Source organism: Aptenodytes patagonicus, chromosome 3 (assembly GCF_965638725.1).
Source record: "Aptenodytes patagonicus chromosome 3, bAptPat1.pri.cur, whole genome shotgun sequence".
Taxonomy (NCBI): domain Eukaryota; kingdom Metazoa; phylum Chordata; class Aves; order Sphenisciformes; family Spheniscidae; genus Aptenodytes; species Aptenodytes patagonicus.
Window position 1 is genome coordinate 342,711 of NC_134951.1, and position 15,305 is coordinate 358,015.

At 68.4% G+C, this 15,305-nt stretch overlaps 3 protein-coding genes across 3 annotated transcripts; 1 reads left to right on the forward strand and 2 right to left on the reverse strand.

The window, feature by feature from the left end:
- The first annotated feature begins 2,516 nt into the window (after positions 1-2,516).
- UCN (urocortin) lies at positions 2,517-2,822 on the forward strand. The gene has a single exon (XM_076335356.1). The coding sequence runs from the start codon at positions 2,517-2,519 to the stop codon at positions 2,820-2,822; it is 306 nt and encodes a 101-aa protein (XP_076191471.1).
- Positions 2,823-7,883: 5,061 nt separating this feature from the next.
- On the reverse strand, positions 7,884-11,432 carry TRIM54 (tripartite motif containing 54). The gene is made up of 10 exons (XM_076332427.1): positions 11,172-11,432; positions 10,710-10,882; positions 10,332-10,503; positions 10,145-10,240; positions 9,805-10,038; positions 9,440-9,462; positions 8,996-9,120; positions 8,553-8,657; positions 8,256-8,294; positions 7,884-8,030 (listed from the first exon to the last, which is right to left on the reverse strand). Exons 1-10 carry the CDS (start codon positions 11,337-11,339, stop codon positions 8,020-8,022), a joined length of 1,146 nt encoding a protein of 381 aa, XP_076188542.1. The 5' UTR covers positions 11,340-11,432; the 3' UTR covers positions 7,884-8,019.
- A 1,512-nt stretch (positions 11,433-12,944) lies between these two features.
- DNAJC5G (DnaJ heat shock protein family (Hsp40) member C5 gamma) lies at positions 12,945-15,255 on the reverse strand. The gene is made up of 4 exons (XM_076335357.1): positions 15,105-15,255; positions 14,570-14,783; positions 14,280-14,433; positions 12,945-13,680 (listed from the first exon to the last, which is right to left on the reverse strand). The coding sequence occupies exons 1-4, from the start codon at positions 15,215-15,217 to the stop codon at positions 13,598-13,600; spliced, it is 564 nt and encodes a 187-aa protein (XP_076191472.1). The 5' UTR covers positions 15,218-15,255; the 3' UTR covers positions 12,945-13,597.
- Between the last annotated feature and the right edge of the window lie 50 nt (positions 15,256-15,305).

Consider the following 15,305-nt stretch of genomic DNA (forward strand, 5'->3'; position numbering starts at 1 on the left):
ACGCTGGCTAATCTTGCCCAGGGGCCTGAGCCCCGGCACCCTCAGCTGTGCTGCTGCAGCCCCGAGCAGCTGGATGGAGCCATCCCTGTGCGCTGCCAGCACGAGGCTGGGCTCTGCCAACCAGCTGCCGTCATGGCACTTGCTGAGGGGGATGCACTGTCCTTCCTCCTTCCAGCCCACATAGAGCCTGCTCCATGCTGCCCTCGCACATCCGCCCTGACACTGGCTCATACCAGCTGGGCAGGGGCTGGCCCCGCTCTGGCCCCGGGTGTGGGTGCAGTTCCAGGCAGACGGGTGCAACCCAAAGCACAGGGGAGCTGAAACCTGCACAGGATCCCGGTGCACCCTGATGGGGATGGAGCCCCAGAGCCCGCCCAGCTGCCTGGCCCTCAGTACCTGAGGGATGGGAAGGGGCTGCAGCTGCAGCCGTCTGACAGCACTGTGGAGTAGTACTTGGCTGCGGGGCTGGGGCTGTGCAATGGGGCTGTGCATGGATGGCACTGGGGCTTTGGGGGGCTGGGCCCAGCCTGGCCTCAGGCACTGTGCAGGGCTGTGGGGCTTGGCCCAGGCTCTCCCCAGCCCACGGGGTGGGTGCTGGTCATCAGAGGCTGTGGATGGCAGGAGTTTGCAGCCCTGATGCACTGAGCCTCTCACAGCTGCATCTGGGGGTGCAGAAGGCCCTGGTATGTCAGCAGCAAGCGAGCTGTGAGTATGGCACGAGCAGGACGCTTGTCCCTGGGAGCAGCCAGTCCCACGACCTGGGGGCTGCCAGGGCTGGGGGGGGGTTGAGCCCAGCCCCTGCTGAGGGCTCTGCCCTAGAGCCACAGGGAGGTGGTGCCAGGTGCCAGCCTTCACGCTGGATCCACATCACGGGTGCATGGCACCGTGTGCTGCCTCGCTGAAGGCAGGGCTGTTCCCACCACCCCTGTGCAGCCCAGTGTGGGACGCGCTGTGCAAGAGGCCATGCTGAGCCTCTGTCCCCAGGCTCTGCCTAACGCCGGCACCGTGGAAATAGCCCACTCTGGGCCCATCTTGGCACCTGCACCAGCATTGGCCCTGGGCATCAGCTCGGTTCCCCTCCGCCTGCAGACAGAGGCACAGGGCTGCCAGGCAGGGCCGCAGCACTGCAAGGGGGCCTGCAGGCAGCGGTGTGGTGCACCCGCATCTACCTCACCTTTTGGCAGCAGCGGCCGGTGCCCCGGACTGGAACATCCTGCATGCAGCACAGTGCTGTCGGCTCCGGTGCCTTTGCTCTATGAGTCACAGAATTTGGCTGGTGGTGCCTCGGTGCTGCTCAGGGCTGTCTGCAGCGCCCGGCCCCGGCAGTTTGACCTCGGCACCGCGAGCTCTGCCCAGGCCACGGTGCCTCCAGGCCCCGCCACAGCCAGGTCCTGTGTGCTCCACCCGTGCCCGTCCTGTGCCAGTGGGTGCTGGCGGCCGGGGTTCCCCCCCCCCCACCCAGAGACGGCCCCACCGCTGCACCCGGTGCCTGCCCAGGACGTCGCTGCTCGACGCGGCCGCTGGGCCCGGCCCACCCGGAGGATCCCACGCCGAGGAGCCGCGGGTCAGCCCGATCCGCCTGCCCGGCGCAGCTCACCGGCACACGGGGCTCGAGCCGGCCCCGGGGCCCTGCCCGCCGCGGGGACAGCCGGCCCGCCCGTGTCCCGGTGCCCCGGCCCGCGCTCTCCCGGCGGGTCCCGGCCCTTCAGCACCGCGGACAGCGGCACCGCTGGGGCCGAGCCCGGGCGGCGCTTGGTGAACGGGGCCGGGAGGGGTGCGGGCAGCGCCGGGAGGTGGAGCGGGGCGAACCGGGGGTGCCGGGGAGACCCGGGGGGCCGGGAGGCAGCACGCCCGGCGGCTCCCAGCCCAGGGCACCTGCCGGAACCGGCCCCGCCGCGCCCCTCCGGGTGGGCGCCGGAACGGAACGGGGTTCGCGGGCCCCGAGACCGGGGAGAGCAGGGCATGCCCCGCTGCCCCGCCGTCCCACAGCCCGGCGCTCACTCCCGCCGCCGGGTACCCCGCTCCCCGCCGCCGTCCCGGTGCCCCTCCCGCTCCCGCCCCCCGCCGGTCGGTGCGTGCCCGGCGTTGACGTCAGCCCGAACTCCCGGACCTATATAACCACCGGCCGCGCCGCCGGCTCAGCTCCCGCGGGACGGATCGCGCTCCGCTCCACCGCCAGCGCACCGGCGGGGGACAGGGGACAGGGGACAGCGCACCGGGTACGGGACGGTGCATGGGTACGGGGCGGCGCACGGGACGGGGTCAGCGCCGCGGGCAGGCGCCGGTGCAGGGGACCGGGGAGGGCGCAGCGCGTACGGGACGGTGAGGGCGGCCGGGGAGGGGGCACCGCACTCGGGACGGCCCCACGGTGGGCCGGTCCCCGCGCTGCCGGCTTCCCTCTCGCTGCCGGGTACGCGATTCCCCTCGGGTCCCCCGGTCCCTGGAGCCGCCCCGGTGCCCCGGTCTCTCCCCGTTGCGCTGAGCCCCCGGCCCCGCAGGTGTGGACGGAGCCGAGGATGCGGCGGGCGCTGCTCACCCTCCTGCTGCTGCTCGCCCGCCCGCAGCCCGCCACCGCCCGCCCCGCGCGCCCCGACGGCTCCGTCCCGGCGGCCGCGGCCGGGACCGAGGCGCGGGGCCGCCCGCTCTGGCCGCCGCTGGCGCCGCCGCCCCTGGAGCCGTGGCGGGCGCGACGGGACGAGCCGCCGCTCTCCATCGACCTCACCTTCCACCTCTTGCGGCACCTCCTGCTGCTCGCCCGAGCCCAGAGCCAGCGCGCCCGCGCCGACAGCAACCGCCTCATCCTCGACGCCGTGGGGCGCTGAGAGCCCCCCCGGGCCCCCCCGGGCCCCCACCGGGGCTGCGCCGAGGTCCGGCCACCGTCTCAACCTCCACGCCGTGGACCGCTCGGCGCTGCACCGGCAAACTCACCGGCACCGGCACTGGCACCAGGCTGCGCCTGCTGCACCCGCCTCATCCTCGGCGCTGGGGCAAGTGGGCGCGGTACCGGCCCCTGCACGGCCCCGGGACGGGTCCGCACCGATTTTGTAATAAAACGTGGTGGAAACCCGAGGCGTGAGCGAGTGCGGGGCGGGGGGGGCGGCCCGGGCTGCGCGGGGACGGGCTTACCGGGAACGGGGGATGGGTTCACCGGGGCCGAGGGGACGGGCTCACCGGGGACAAGGGGACGGGCTGAGCAGAGCTGGGACGGGGCCGTGCGGGAGCAGCTGGGCGGGCAGCACCGAGCAGGCCTGGGGGACGGGGCTGCGTGTGTCGCTGGGTGGGGGGGGACGTACCGTGGTCTCCGTGGGGGAAGGAGCTCCCAGCCCCTGAGGCGAGGCAGCCGTGGGTGTGGTGGGAAGTGAAGGGCACAGAGCAATGGGAACAGTGGGTGCCTCGCCACCAATGAGCAGGGCAAAGAGGTGTTGCACCCACATGTGGACACTGGGGGACATGAGGGGGAGGAACCAGAGTTCTGCGTGTGGCAACCCCCCCCAGAGCTGCTGTCAGAACACTCCAACAGGGTGGGGCAGCTCGTGGGGCTGGGGACTGTGGGGGATGGATACAGGACCTTCAGGAGGGGCATGGCCGCCCCGTGCAGGAGCACTGTAATGTGGGGGGCTCCTCCGTGGGACACTCAGTGCTGCTGAGCACTGGTGGGTCAGGACTGGAGCAGAGGGCAGGGCGGGGGACACTGTGGTGGGACTTGTTTCAGACCCCCGATCAAGAGGAGGACATGGATGAAGCTTTCCTGAGACAGCTGGGGGAGGTTCAGGCTCCTCATGGGTGGCCCTGGTCCTCACAGGGGCCTTCAACCTGATCTAGTTGAAGATGTCCCTGCTCATTGCAGGGGAGTTGGACTAGATGACCTTTAAAGGTCCCCTTCCAACCCAAACCATTCTATGGTTCGATGATTCTATGATAACCTCCTGATACCTACTAGAAGGGCAGCACAGCAGACTGGAGCAGTGAAGGAGGTTTCTGAAGGGTGCTTGGGGATGTGATGGTGGCAGCTGTGAGGCAGTGGAGGTCAGCACCCAGGCGACAGGCAGGAACGCAGGCAGCAGGGTGCAGCCCCTGGACTTCAAGTGAGCCAATTTCAGTGACCTGGTAGGTGAGGTCTGGCAGGAGGTGGCTCCAAAGGACGAAGGAGTTGAAGGAAGCTGGGAGGCCTTTGAGGACAGGCTCAAGAGGGATCACAGGATGTCAGGACGGCTGAGGGTGGAAGGGACCTCGGGAGATCTCCCACTCCAACCCCCTGTTCAGGGCAGGGGCAGCCGGAGCTGGTTGCTCAAGGCCATGTACATCTGGGCTTTGAAAGCGGACATTCCATCTGGACATGGAGAAACCTGGAACTGGAAGACTGTACTGGCAAGAAAGACTGTACTGGAACAGGTTGCCAGAGCATCTCCCTCTCTGAAGATATTCAAAACTGGGCTGGACATGGACCTGGACAACCTGCTCCAGCTGACCCTGCCTGAGCAGGGGCTGGGATTAGGGGAGCTCCAGAGGCATTTCACCACTCAGTGAGTCCATGGGTAGCTTCACAGCTGGAGGGGCCACAACCTCTCTGGGCAATCTCTTCCAGGCAACCTGTTTGATCAGCCTCACCATAAAAAATGGGGGGGGGTTGAGGGGGAAAAAAAAAAAAAAACCAACCAAACCAACTTTGGAAAAAAGTTTCAGTGGAATCTCCTGCGGTCGTTTGTGTTCATTGCCTTTGGTCCTGTCACTGGGCACCACTGGGAAGAGCCTGGCTCCATGTTCCTTCCCTCCCATCAGGCATGTATACACATGGATTCAATGCGCCTGAGCCTTCTCTGCTCCAGGCAGAAGAAGTCCCAGCTTCTCCTCATGCAGCAGATGCTCCAGTCCCTTCAGCATTGCTGTGGCCCTTCCCTGGACTCCAGAGGTCGCATCCTCCTCGCACAGGGGGAGCCCTGACCTGGCCAGGGTTCTGCATCCATGACCTCCCCATGCTGCATGGAGGGGAGGGAGTGAGCCCCTCCCCAGCTGCCAGTGCTCGTCCCCCACAGCCTGGAGCACTGTGGCCATCGCCGCCGGGAGGGCATGTTCCTGCCACCTCTCCAGCTTGGTGTCACCACAGAGAGGTGGTTTTTTTTTGTTTGTTTGTTTGTTTTTGGGGTTTTTTTTGATGCTGTTGCCCTTCATGTCCCTCAACAGGTTCAGCTCGAGATGGGGCCCCCAGAGCCAAGCAGTAACTCTCAGCACGCTCACAGGCTTCCTGGTCGGTGCCCGCAGGGATGTGCAGCAGAGCCGCCTGTCGGGACCAGGGAGAGGCATGGATGTACCAGGGGGTTGGTCTGGAGTTGTTGGGAATCCATGGTGGAGCTCCAGCACGGGGAGAGGGGGGCACGAACACACACACACACACACACACACACACACACACGCCCCCCCCACCCCCCACCCCCCCCCACACACACACTACGGGGGGGGGGGGGGGGGGGGGGCGGGCAGAACAGACAACAAAGGAGGAATTTTAAAACCTTGCTTGGTTGTGCAGGGAGCGTGTCAGGCGGCCAGCAATCAGCTGGGGCTGGGACATGCAAGGTCAAGGACAGTGTCCACCCCACCCTGGGCCAACAGGGGCTGCCCAAGGGACAGGCTGGGGCTGAGGAGGGCAGAGATGGGTGACAAGCACCTGGAGACAGGGCTCAAGGAAGAAAACTACCTGAAATAGAGGAGAACCAAGCTGGGACTCTCCTGAGACGCCTCAACTCCCAGGGGTGGCACCCAAGGGTGCCCAGGGGCAGCTGAGGTCCTTGTGAGACCCTCTCTGTTATCTCTGGAAGATGATGGGGACAGGGGGACATTGCTGAGGGGTGGAAAAAGGCAAATGTTGCATCCCCAAATGGCCCCAAACAGCTGGTGCAGGGATGAAGAGGCCACCCAGCTTCACCTTGGTCCCCAGGGACCACACGAGCCCTCCCGGGGTGCGTTTCTGGCACGTGAAGAAGCAGACGGTGACCAGAAGCAGCCAGGCTGGGCCACAGTGTCAATCGCCCCCAGCCGCATTGCCTCTCCCATGAGCGACAGCTCAAGGACACAGGAGAGCAGAGACATCCCTTAGCCCGTCCCTGGCCAGGGGCTGCTGAGCACATGTGCCCGTGCTGGGACATGGGGTCTGGCGGGTGGACATTGGCAGGCAAGCAGTGGGTGCAGCAGGCAGCTCGGGGAGCCACACTCTGCCAGGGGCTGGCAGCCAGTGAATGCCAACAGGGCACCACGCTGGGGTCCCTCACTCAGATTTGCAGGTAACACCAAATCTGCAGAGACCAGTCACTCTGCTTGAGGGCAGAGCTGCCACCAGCGGGACCAAGCCAGGCTGGAGGAAGGGGCCAGCGGGGACCTTACAAGGACAAAGACAAAGTCCTTCCCTGGGCAGGCAGAGCCCCTGGCAGCCGTGCAGCTGGAGTCCATATCTACAGCAGGAGCGAGTCCAGCACGAGCTATGAGGAGGGAGCTGTGCCGGGCCATGTCCTGTGAGGGGACATGTGGTGCTATGCCCCATGGTGGGCTCAGCTCCAGCATTGGTCCCTCTCACCCACCTCCCTGCCCCAAGCAGGGTCAACACTGGGGACAGCTGGAGCTGCTCTGGATTCCCGAGCCCTGTTTTAAGGGTTGCTGTGCTCTTGGGGAGAAGGAGTTTTTCCTGGTATCCGATGGGAATTTCCTCTGCCCCAGCTTGTGTCACCAGCTCCTGCGCTGTCCCTGTGCCCCGAGGGTGTCTGGCTCCAGCTCTCCGTACCCCAGGAGGCAGCTGAGGGGTCTCCTCTCCCCCAGATGACAAGCCTGGCTCCTGTCCCTGCTGTGTCCCCTGCCCAGCCGGGTGTCCCTGCCTGTTTGATCCCAGGGCCCCAGACTGGGCCAGGAACCAGCCGGTAGCAGGGGAAGGGTCCTGCTGGTACAGCCCAGGCACAGGGGTCTCCTTGGCTGTCAGGGCACTCCTGGCCTCCTGGGCACCCCACTGGGGCCCAGATGCCCCAGCCCCAGGTTCACCAGCACCAGCCACATGCCGGCATTTTGCTTTCCCCGCTCCCACAGGCCTGTCCTCGCCCATCCTCCAGGATCCTGCACCCCATCCCCTGGCCAGCTCAGTGCGCCCCGGGCTTGCTGTGGGGTGCCCAGGTCTGCTGGCTACTGGGGGTCCCAGGCAGGTCCAGCAGCCAGCCCTTGCTGTGCCCCGGCAGGGGCGGGGTGGGGGGGGGTGGGGTGGCAGTGAGGAACACCCCCGTGGTGCCCCAGCCCCAGGGGACCTGCCCAGCCCCAGCCTCGGGCCCCACGAGGAGCCCCTCACCATGTGCATCATCTGCTGCATCAGCTGTGACGCTACGGCGGCGCAGGACAAGGCGGGTGACGCAGCCAACGCTGCTGCGGCCCTCCCAGGGGGCCCAGCCAGCGGGGCAGGGCGTGTGGGCCCCGACCTGGTGCTGATTGTGCCGCTCCCGGCTGTGTACTCAGCCAGCTCATCCCAGCGCTGTTTGCTCGGTGCACCCAGGGGACGGTGCTGCTGAGACAACATCCAGCACAGCGCGGGGGCTGGCAGGGCTGGGGGTGGCTGGATGCGGTTCCTCACTCTCAGGCAGGGGCTGCAGACAGGGGGGCAGAGCTCCACTCACAGGGTCCGAGGTGAGAAGCCCCCAGCCACAGTCCTGCCCTGAGTTGCCGGAGCTGAGCTGTGCTGGGGCTCCCTGGGGACGCAGCCCTGCACATGGGATCCTGGGGGCACCGCTGGGGTGGTGGGGCTGGGGTCCAGCTCAGTGGGGCAGGGGCTGCTCCTGGGCTGGACTCCATGGAGCTGGTGCAGAGCCGTGTGTGGGGAAGCCCCAGTGCCCACCCCACACACCACACCGGAGACGACGTCGTCACACACGGTTTAATGTCAGAGAGGGGCAGCTCCAGCATTTTGGGAATTACAGCAGCAGGGCTGGAACTCGCCGAGGGGTGCAAGGGACAGCGATGAGCCACCAGGTGCCGATGCTGCCCCATGGCACCAGCTCAGTGCTGACCTGTGTGGGAAACTGGCCTCAGCACCATGCAGTGGTGACCCCGGGACCCCCGCCCCGGCCCCTGTAGGCAGGGAGACAGGGATGGCCTGGGGGGGGCCCCGAGGTGTGAATCCCCCCATCCGCATCCCCATCTATCCCCAGGAGGTGCCTCCTCTGCCCCACGGCACCCCATGGCCTGGCCCTGTCCCCATCCCCCCCCTGCCTCAGTCCCTGTGAGGGTCTCACCATGGGGAGAGCTCACCGGCTTCTGCCTCGGCCCCGCATCTGCAGAGGGAAAGTGGGTGACAAGATGGAGACAGGGATGCCCCGGCACGCTGCAGGACCTGCGTAGCCGCACGCAGGCCACGGCGCAGCCACACAGACACAGTGCTGGGCATGGCACAGCACACACCCCCTCTCCATGGGCATGGCAGGCCCAGGCCCCTGGGCCCCGCTGCCCCCAAGTGCCTCCACAGCCTTGGGGCCAAGCACAGCAGCCAGGCATGGCACGGCACAGCACAGCATGGCACGGCAGGGACTCACCCTCCATGGCTTCGGGAACCTCCAGGCTGTCCAGCCGGTCCTCATCTGCCACGGCCTCGCTGCCGTCCCCGGGTCCTCCATCTGCCTCATCCTCGCCCAGCGGCTCTGCAGGGCAGAGAGGACAGGTCAGCCGGGGCCCTCCCTACCTGTGGCGTGGGCAGTTCGGGGACACCCCAGGAGGGATGTGACCAGCCCAGCGCAGAAGCCTGGCCCCGGCGTGGGACACAGCAGCCCATGAGCCAGGAAGGGGCATGGGGCAGGCCTGACCCTGCAGGGTCCCTGGGCAGTGCTGAGGGGCCACACATCCCCATTCCTGTGCACGAGGGGACACATCCCCATGCAGGGCACGAGGTGGTGGGGGGCTCTGCCCATCCGAGGGCTGAATGCCCTGGGCAGTCCCACATGCCACCCAGGCACGGCAGTGCTTGTCCTGGCGCCAGCACCTGTCTGGAACTCGATGGTCCTCAGCATCTCTGCCACATAGTCCACGTTGATGGAGAAGTGGTCCATGTTCTCATAGCCCGGCTCTGGGCGGCTGCTCATCGACACCTTGGACATGTCCGTGATCCTGCAGGGCAGGCAGACCCCCCCCCAGGAGCTGCCGGGGTCCAACACCCACAGGGTCCCCGTGCCCCCAGCCATGGCCCAGCAGGGCCAGCCACAGCCGTGTCCCCCACCCTGCCCCTGTGCCCAGTGCCCCCAGCCTTGTGCCCCCCACCCTGCCCCTGCCCCCAGTGCCTCCAGCCCTGTGCCCCCCAACCTGCCACTGCCTCCCATGCCCCCAGCCCTGTGCCCCCCCTCGCCACTGCCCCCATGTCCCCAGCCCTGTGCCCCCCCTTGCCACTGCCCCCCGTGTCCCCAGCCCTGTGCCCCCCAGACTCACTCACTTTTTCAGGAGCTCCTTGGAGTGCTGTGGAGGAAAACAGGGGGGTCAGTACCTCCCTGTCGCAATAGGACCTGGGACCCCAGGAGTCAGACATCACCCCCGCCACAGCCCCACCCCAGCACACCCCGGGGCAGGCCCAGATCCTTTGGAGTGACCACAGCCTCCCTGCACAGCCCTGCGGGGCAGCCCCAGCCCCCACAGGGACCCATGGCCCCACCACACAGCCCTGGGGCAATCCCAGACCCCCTGGAGGGACCCGGCCCCCGAGTTCCCCAGCACAGCTTGGGGGCAGCCCCAGCCCCCTTGGAGGGTCCCGGCCGGAGGGTCCCGGCCCCCTGCACCCCTGTGGCCCCTGCCCACACAGACCTGTAGGTACACGGCCATCTGGGGCTCCTCCATGGCCTGGATGGCCGACTCCACCAGCTTGGAGGAGGCCTCCAGGTGGTCGCCGTACTGGCGAATGAGGCCCCGCACGCGCTGCACCTTTGCCTCCTGCTCCCGCGCGATGCTCTGCAGCAGCTCCTTCTTCCGCTCCTCCAGGATACTGTACAGTGAGTCGAAGCGCAGTCCCAGGTGCTGCTTCTGCCGCCGGCCATTGTCCTGCAGGACCGTGGGGCTCACGAGCTGCCCCAGTCCTGCAGTGTCCCCATCATGGGCATGGCCCCAGAGCTGTACGCAGTACCCAGGGACACCTGCCGGACCCCACCTCGATGGTGCGGCAGATCTCCTCCATCTGGGTAATGATAGCCTGGATGCGGTCGTTCCCCGCCACCAGCATGGCAATGCCGTCGCTGAGCTCGCTCTGGGGCAGGATGGGACGGAATGGGAAGGGCGTGAGGGCCGGCTGGGTGGGCAGCCCCCGGGCCCCTCGCCAGACCCCCAGGGCCACCCACCTTCTGGCGCTGGTAGACAGCAGGCAGCGGCGCGACCTCACAGTCCTTGTGTGCCCCGAAGACCTTGCAGAGGGAGCAGGTGGGCGCCTCGCAGCGCAGGCAGTAGATGTTGATCCGCTCGTCCTCGTGCTCCTCGCACATGAGGTGCTGCTCGGCCTTGGCGTGCAGGGGCCTGCAGGCGGGGGCCGGGCACCGCTGCCCACCGGTGGGCCCCAGCCCCCAGGGACACCCCCGGCCCCGCGTGGGCCCCGTTACCCCCCACACTCCGGGTGGGCTCCCGCCCCCAGCCCTGTGCCTGCAGCCCCCCCACGGGCTCCCTTTCACCCACGGGGCTTGCTCCCCTGTGGGGTCACCAGTGCCCCCGTGGGCTCCCCGCACCTGGCCGACTCCTGCTTGTAGATGTCGATGATGTTCTCCACCAGCAGGTTCCGCTGCAGCCCGTACACCCCGTGCCGGTCCAGCACCACCTCGTGGCGGCACGACGGGCACCGGAACCGGCCGCCCGACGGCACCGCGCTGGAGCCCCGCGACTGCCACAGCGGGTTGGAGGCCTGGGGGGCGGCGGGTCACGGCCGCGGCACCCCCGCAGCCCCCCGGCAGCCTCCGCCCCCAGGCTCTGCCGCCGGGAGCGAGACCCCGCGGGGCCCGGCCCCTCCCGGCCGTGTGTCCCGCATCCCCCGCGCGGGCACGGGCACGGGTACGCTCCCCCGCCCACCGACGCGACCGGGCCGGGAGCGGCCTCGAGCGCGGCCCGGCCGGGGGTCCCGGCGGCTCGTTCTGGGGCCAGCGCCGGATCCAGCCCCCCCCCCCCCCGCCGGCCGGGGTCCGGTCCGGGCGCACCTGGAAGACGTCGTTGGCGCACTTGCGGCAGAGGTTGTGCTGGCAGGGCAGGATGACCACGGGCTTGGTGAACATCTCCAGGCAGATGGGGCAGATGAGCTGCTTCTCCAGGCTCTCCATGTTCCGCGCCTCCGCCAGCAGCGGCTTCAGCCCCACCGCGAAGTTCATCGCCGCGGTCCCGGTCCGGTCCGGCCCGGCTCGGCTCTGCGCACCACGGCCCCGCTCCGGCTCCGGCCCCGGCCGCCCGGTGCCCGCTCTGCCCCGGCCCCGGCCCCGGCCCCGCTGAGCGCGGCGCTAATTTTAGCCGCCCCCGCCCCGCCGGGGCCGCCGCAGCTGTCGGCGGCGTCGGGTGACACTGAGTCACGGCGCCGCGGCGGGGCCCCACCGGCGCGCCCGGCCCCGCGCCCCGGCCCGGCTGACCCCCGGGTACCGGCTGACCTACAGGGGCCGGCTGGCCCATGGGGAGCGGCAGCCCGGGCGGCCTCGGGGAGGCGGCCAGGGCGGCGGGGACCGAGCCGCACACCGCCCCCCCCGGGCAGACCTCCCCGCCGTGCCCGTCCCGCCCAGCCCTGAGCCCTCGGCCTGGGCAGAGCCCCGCTCCCCTGGGACGAGCAGCGCTTCTCCCCGGGGGCTCCGCAGGGCTCCCCGGCCGCCTCCTGCCCGGGGAGGACAAGGGGCTGGGGCCCCGTCCCGCCAGACCCTGGGTGGCCGGGGCAGGCTGGCGTGGGGTGCACAGCACTAGGCAGAGAGCAGGGCCCGGGGAGAGCAGAGCTGCTGGGCTGTCGCTGGGAGGTGCATGCTCTCCCCTGCAAGCAGCGGGGCCGGGTGCAGGCCGGGGTCCTCCAGGCCCTGCAGACCCTGTCCAGCACCAGCGCCCCCAAACAGCAGCATGGAAGGGCGCCCAGGAGGGACAGTGCCAGGAACATCCCCGTCCCACCACTCGCCCTGACGCTCCAGCTATATTTAGGGGGTGAGACAGTGCCCGTGCAGCTGTGGGCAGAGGCTGCTGCCTGGGGGAGTGGGAGGGAAGGGCCAAGGTCTCGCTACGTCCCCCTTGCCCCTCTCCCCCCTAGGATGGGGCAGCACCATCCAGCCCCACTCCTCAGCAGGGCCACAGCTCCCGAGAGAGCACGGCAGGAGTTGGCAAGCCTGGCCGGGCAGCTGGCAGCCCTGCCCGAGCAGGGAGCAGGGCTCCGGGGCAGCACAGCACGGCAGGACCCACGCACTGAGCCATCAGCTGGCACACACAGTGGAAAGAGCCCCAGGGCCAGGGGAGCTGCTCCCAGAAGCAGGGTCGGCCCAAGCTGCACCGCCACAGCACCGTTGCTCCTGCCCAGGACAGCCATCTCCCATGGGGCCGCAGGGAGACAGGGACAGCACCACACAGCATGTCAGCAGCGGGAGGAGTGGGGACAGTCCCCACGAACGCCCCAACAGGACCAGGGTGCCTGGCCAGGCTGCTGCTGCCCTACACACTGCAGCAGCGAGGAGGGGGAAAAGCACAGCCCTGTGGGAGCCAGCACTGGCTGGGGGACACAGAGCTGTCCCAGGAAGGTGACAGGAGACAGAGCAATGCTCACCCCCGCGAGAAAGCACCCCCCAAGCAGCACTTGGGACACAACCTGCCTACTCCAGACCCCGCTCAGCCCACCCCCCCCGTGGGACCCATGGCCACAGCCCCCCCCCCCAGCACAGGGCAGGGCCAGGCAGAGGCACATCCTGCTGCAGTGTTCAGGCAGCCCCTGATGGGACAGAGACCACACAGAAACATGCTCCCCTCCTGTCATCCTTTAATGGTGCCCATAAAACCTATACAAACCCAAGGAAAGTGCCTGTACTGGGCCCAGCCCTGCAGGGAGCCTGCCAGCAGCAGCGAGCGTGGGGTGCAGCCAGTGCCCCTGGGCTGTGGCAGGGCAGAGAGGAAGGGGGTACAGAAGGTGGCACCCCAACCCCACAAGCAGCATTTGGCACCCAGCATCCATCAGGAGGGTCCCTGTGAGGGCGGGTAGCGGGCTCAGCCCAGCCCCAGAGGTTACAGTGCTAATGGTCTCGGACACGCTCAGCTACCTCTCGTAAGCTACAGAGCCTGGCCCGGAGAGGTCTCCACCTGCAGCTGCTCGGGCCGGCTGCCAGTGCCCAGGGCCGGGCCGGGGCACAGCAGCAGGCGAGGCACTGGGGATGGGGCGCAGCAGCACAGCTCCAGGCCACCTCCACCACCAGTGCTGGGAGACAGGGGCATCACCCTGGAGCTCAAGCAGCGGCAGAAGGGCCTCTGCGTTGATGCTGGCCAAATTAACCTGAGATTCTAGCCACCTTGAGGCTGGAGAACCACCCCGGGTGGCGTGACCGGGGTCCCGGAAAGTGACAGTCCCAAAGGAGGATCCATGCCTGGAGTCCTGGGGGAGCTGGTGGGACTGACGCCAGCCTCAGGCATCGGTCCTGGTGCTGACAGCTGGCAAGGGCTCCACGCTGGCAGGTGGGGGCTGCGCCACAACAGGTATCTGCGGATCTGAAAAAGAAGAGCTACAGATCAGTGGCTCAGCCCCGTCTTATGGTACCAGCGAGCAGGTATCTGGGACATCCCAACACCCTCATGAAGGCTCCCACAGATCAAGGCTCCCAAGCCTCTAACCAGCACACAGCCATGCAGCAGTGCCCTCCGCCCCACGGAAACCTGCAGAAGTGACCCAGTGGCAGTCCCCGTAGACACCAGTATGGCCAGCGCCCAGGGAACAAAGCCAGCCTGGAGCACAGCTGCTCTCCCCATGCTCCCTCCCCAGGAGGGCATGGGCCGAAGTGTCTCTCAGCCGCAGACCCTTGCAGGGACTCCAGGGAGCCCTTCCCAGGGGAAAACAAGGAAGGAAAAGGCAGCCCCATGGTCTGTGCAGTGGTTCCCTCCACCACCGTCACCAGCCCTGGTCCAGACAGGAAACACTGAGGGCTGGCTGTTAAGCAAGAGATGTAGCTAAGTCAGATCTGAGCCTCAAGCCAGAGCTCCAACCCCCACGTGAGATGAGACGGGGAGAGCCCCACCAGAGCCCCACACAAGACAAAGCCAGGTGGTCTCAGCTGCTGGGGCTCGAGACAGACGCAGACAGCCCGACTCACCACTGTCCTCCGCGCGCATCTGCGCCTCCAGGTCCTTGGGGTCGACGTACTTGTAGGACTCGTCCTCCTTCGGCGGGCAGCATGTCCCACAACAGAAGAAGCAGCAACAGCAGCAGCAGCAGCAGGTGAGAGCACCACAGCACAAAGCCAGGGCCTGCAGAGGAGGGGATGGCAGCCCCTGTGAGACCACCCGAGTCCTGCCAGCAGCCAGGCCCCCATCACGGTGGCCCCGGCGACGCCCTGCACGGAGGACAGGCTGGGCAGGGCCGCGGCAGCAGGGCAGGGCTCACCTGGAACCACCACTTGGACATGAGGAAGTAGTGCTTGACGGCATCGTCACCGAACTGCTCGGCCACATAGAGCCCCAGGGAGCCATACTGGTCATAGAGGCGGCGCTTGTCCTCGTCGCTCAGCGTGGCGTGGGCGCTGTTGATCTCCTTGAAGCGCTCGGCTGCCGCCGGGTCATCGGGGTTCTTGTCCGGGTGGTACTTGAGTGCCAGCTTCCTGCGGGGCACTGGGGATAGGACAGGCCCGGGACGGGCCCCACACGCCTGGCCCCCCCCGGCACGGCCCCCCCCCCCCCCCCCGCCTCACCGCCCGGACGGTCCCTGCACCGCCTTGTCCCCGGGCCGGCCCCTGCACACCTGACTCCAGGGCTGATCCCCCGGCCTCACCCCCGGGACGGGCCCCCCCGGCCCGCACCGCCTCACCCCCGGGACGGGGCCCCCGGCCTCCCTTCCCCTGGGACGGTCCACCGCACCGCCTCGCCCTTGGGGCGCTCCCCTCGGCCTCGCCGCCTCGCCCCCGGTCCGTGCCCCGCCGTACCGGTAGGCCTTCTTGATCTCCTCGGGGGAGCTGCCCTTCTGCAGGCCCAGGACGCGGTAGAGGCTCTCCCCGACCCGCGACAGCTTCCGCTGCGGCCGCCCGGGCTCCGCCATGGCGCCCGCGCCCCGCGGAGGGGGACGGCGCCACCGACCGCCCCGGCCCGGCCCGGCCCCCGCCGCCGCTTCCGCCCACCGCTCTGCG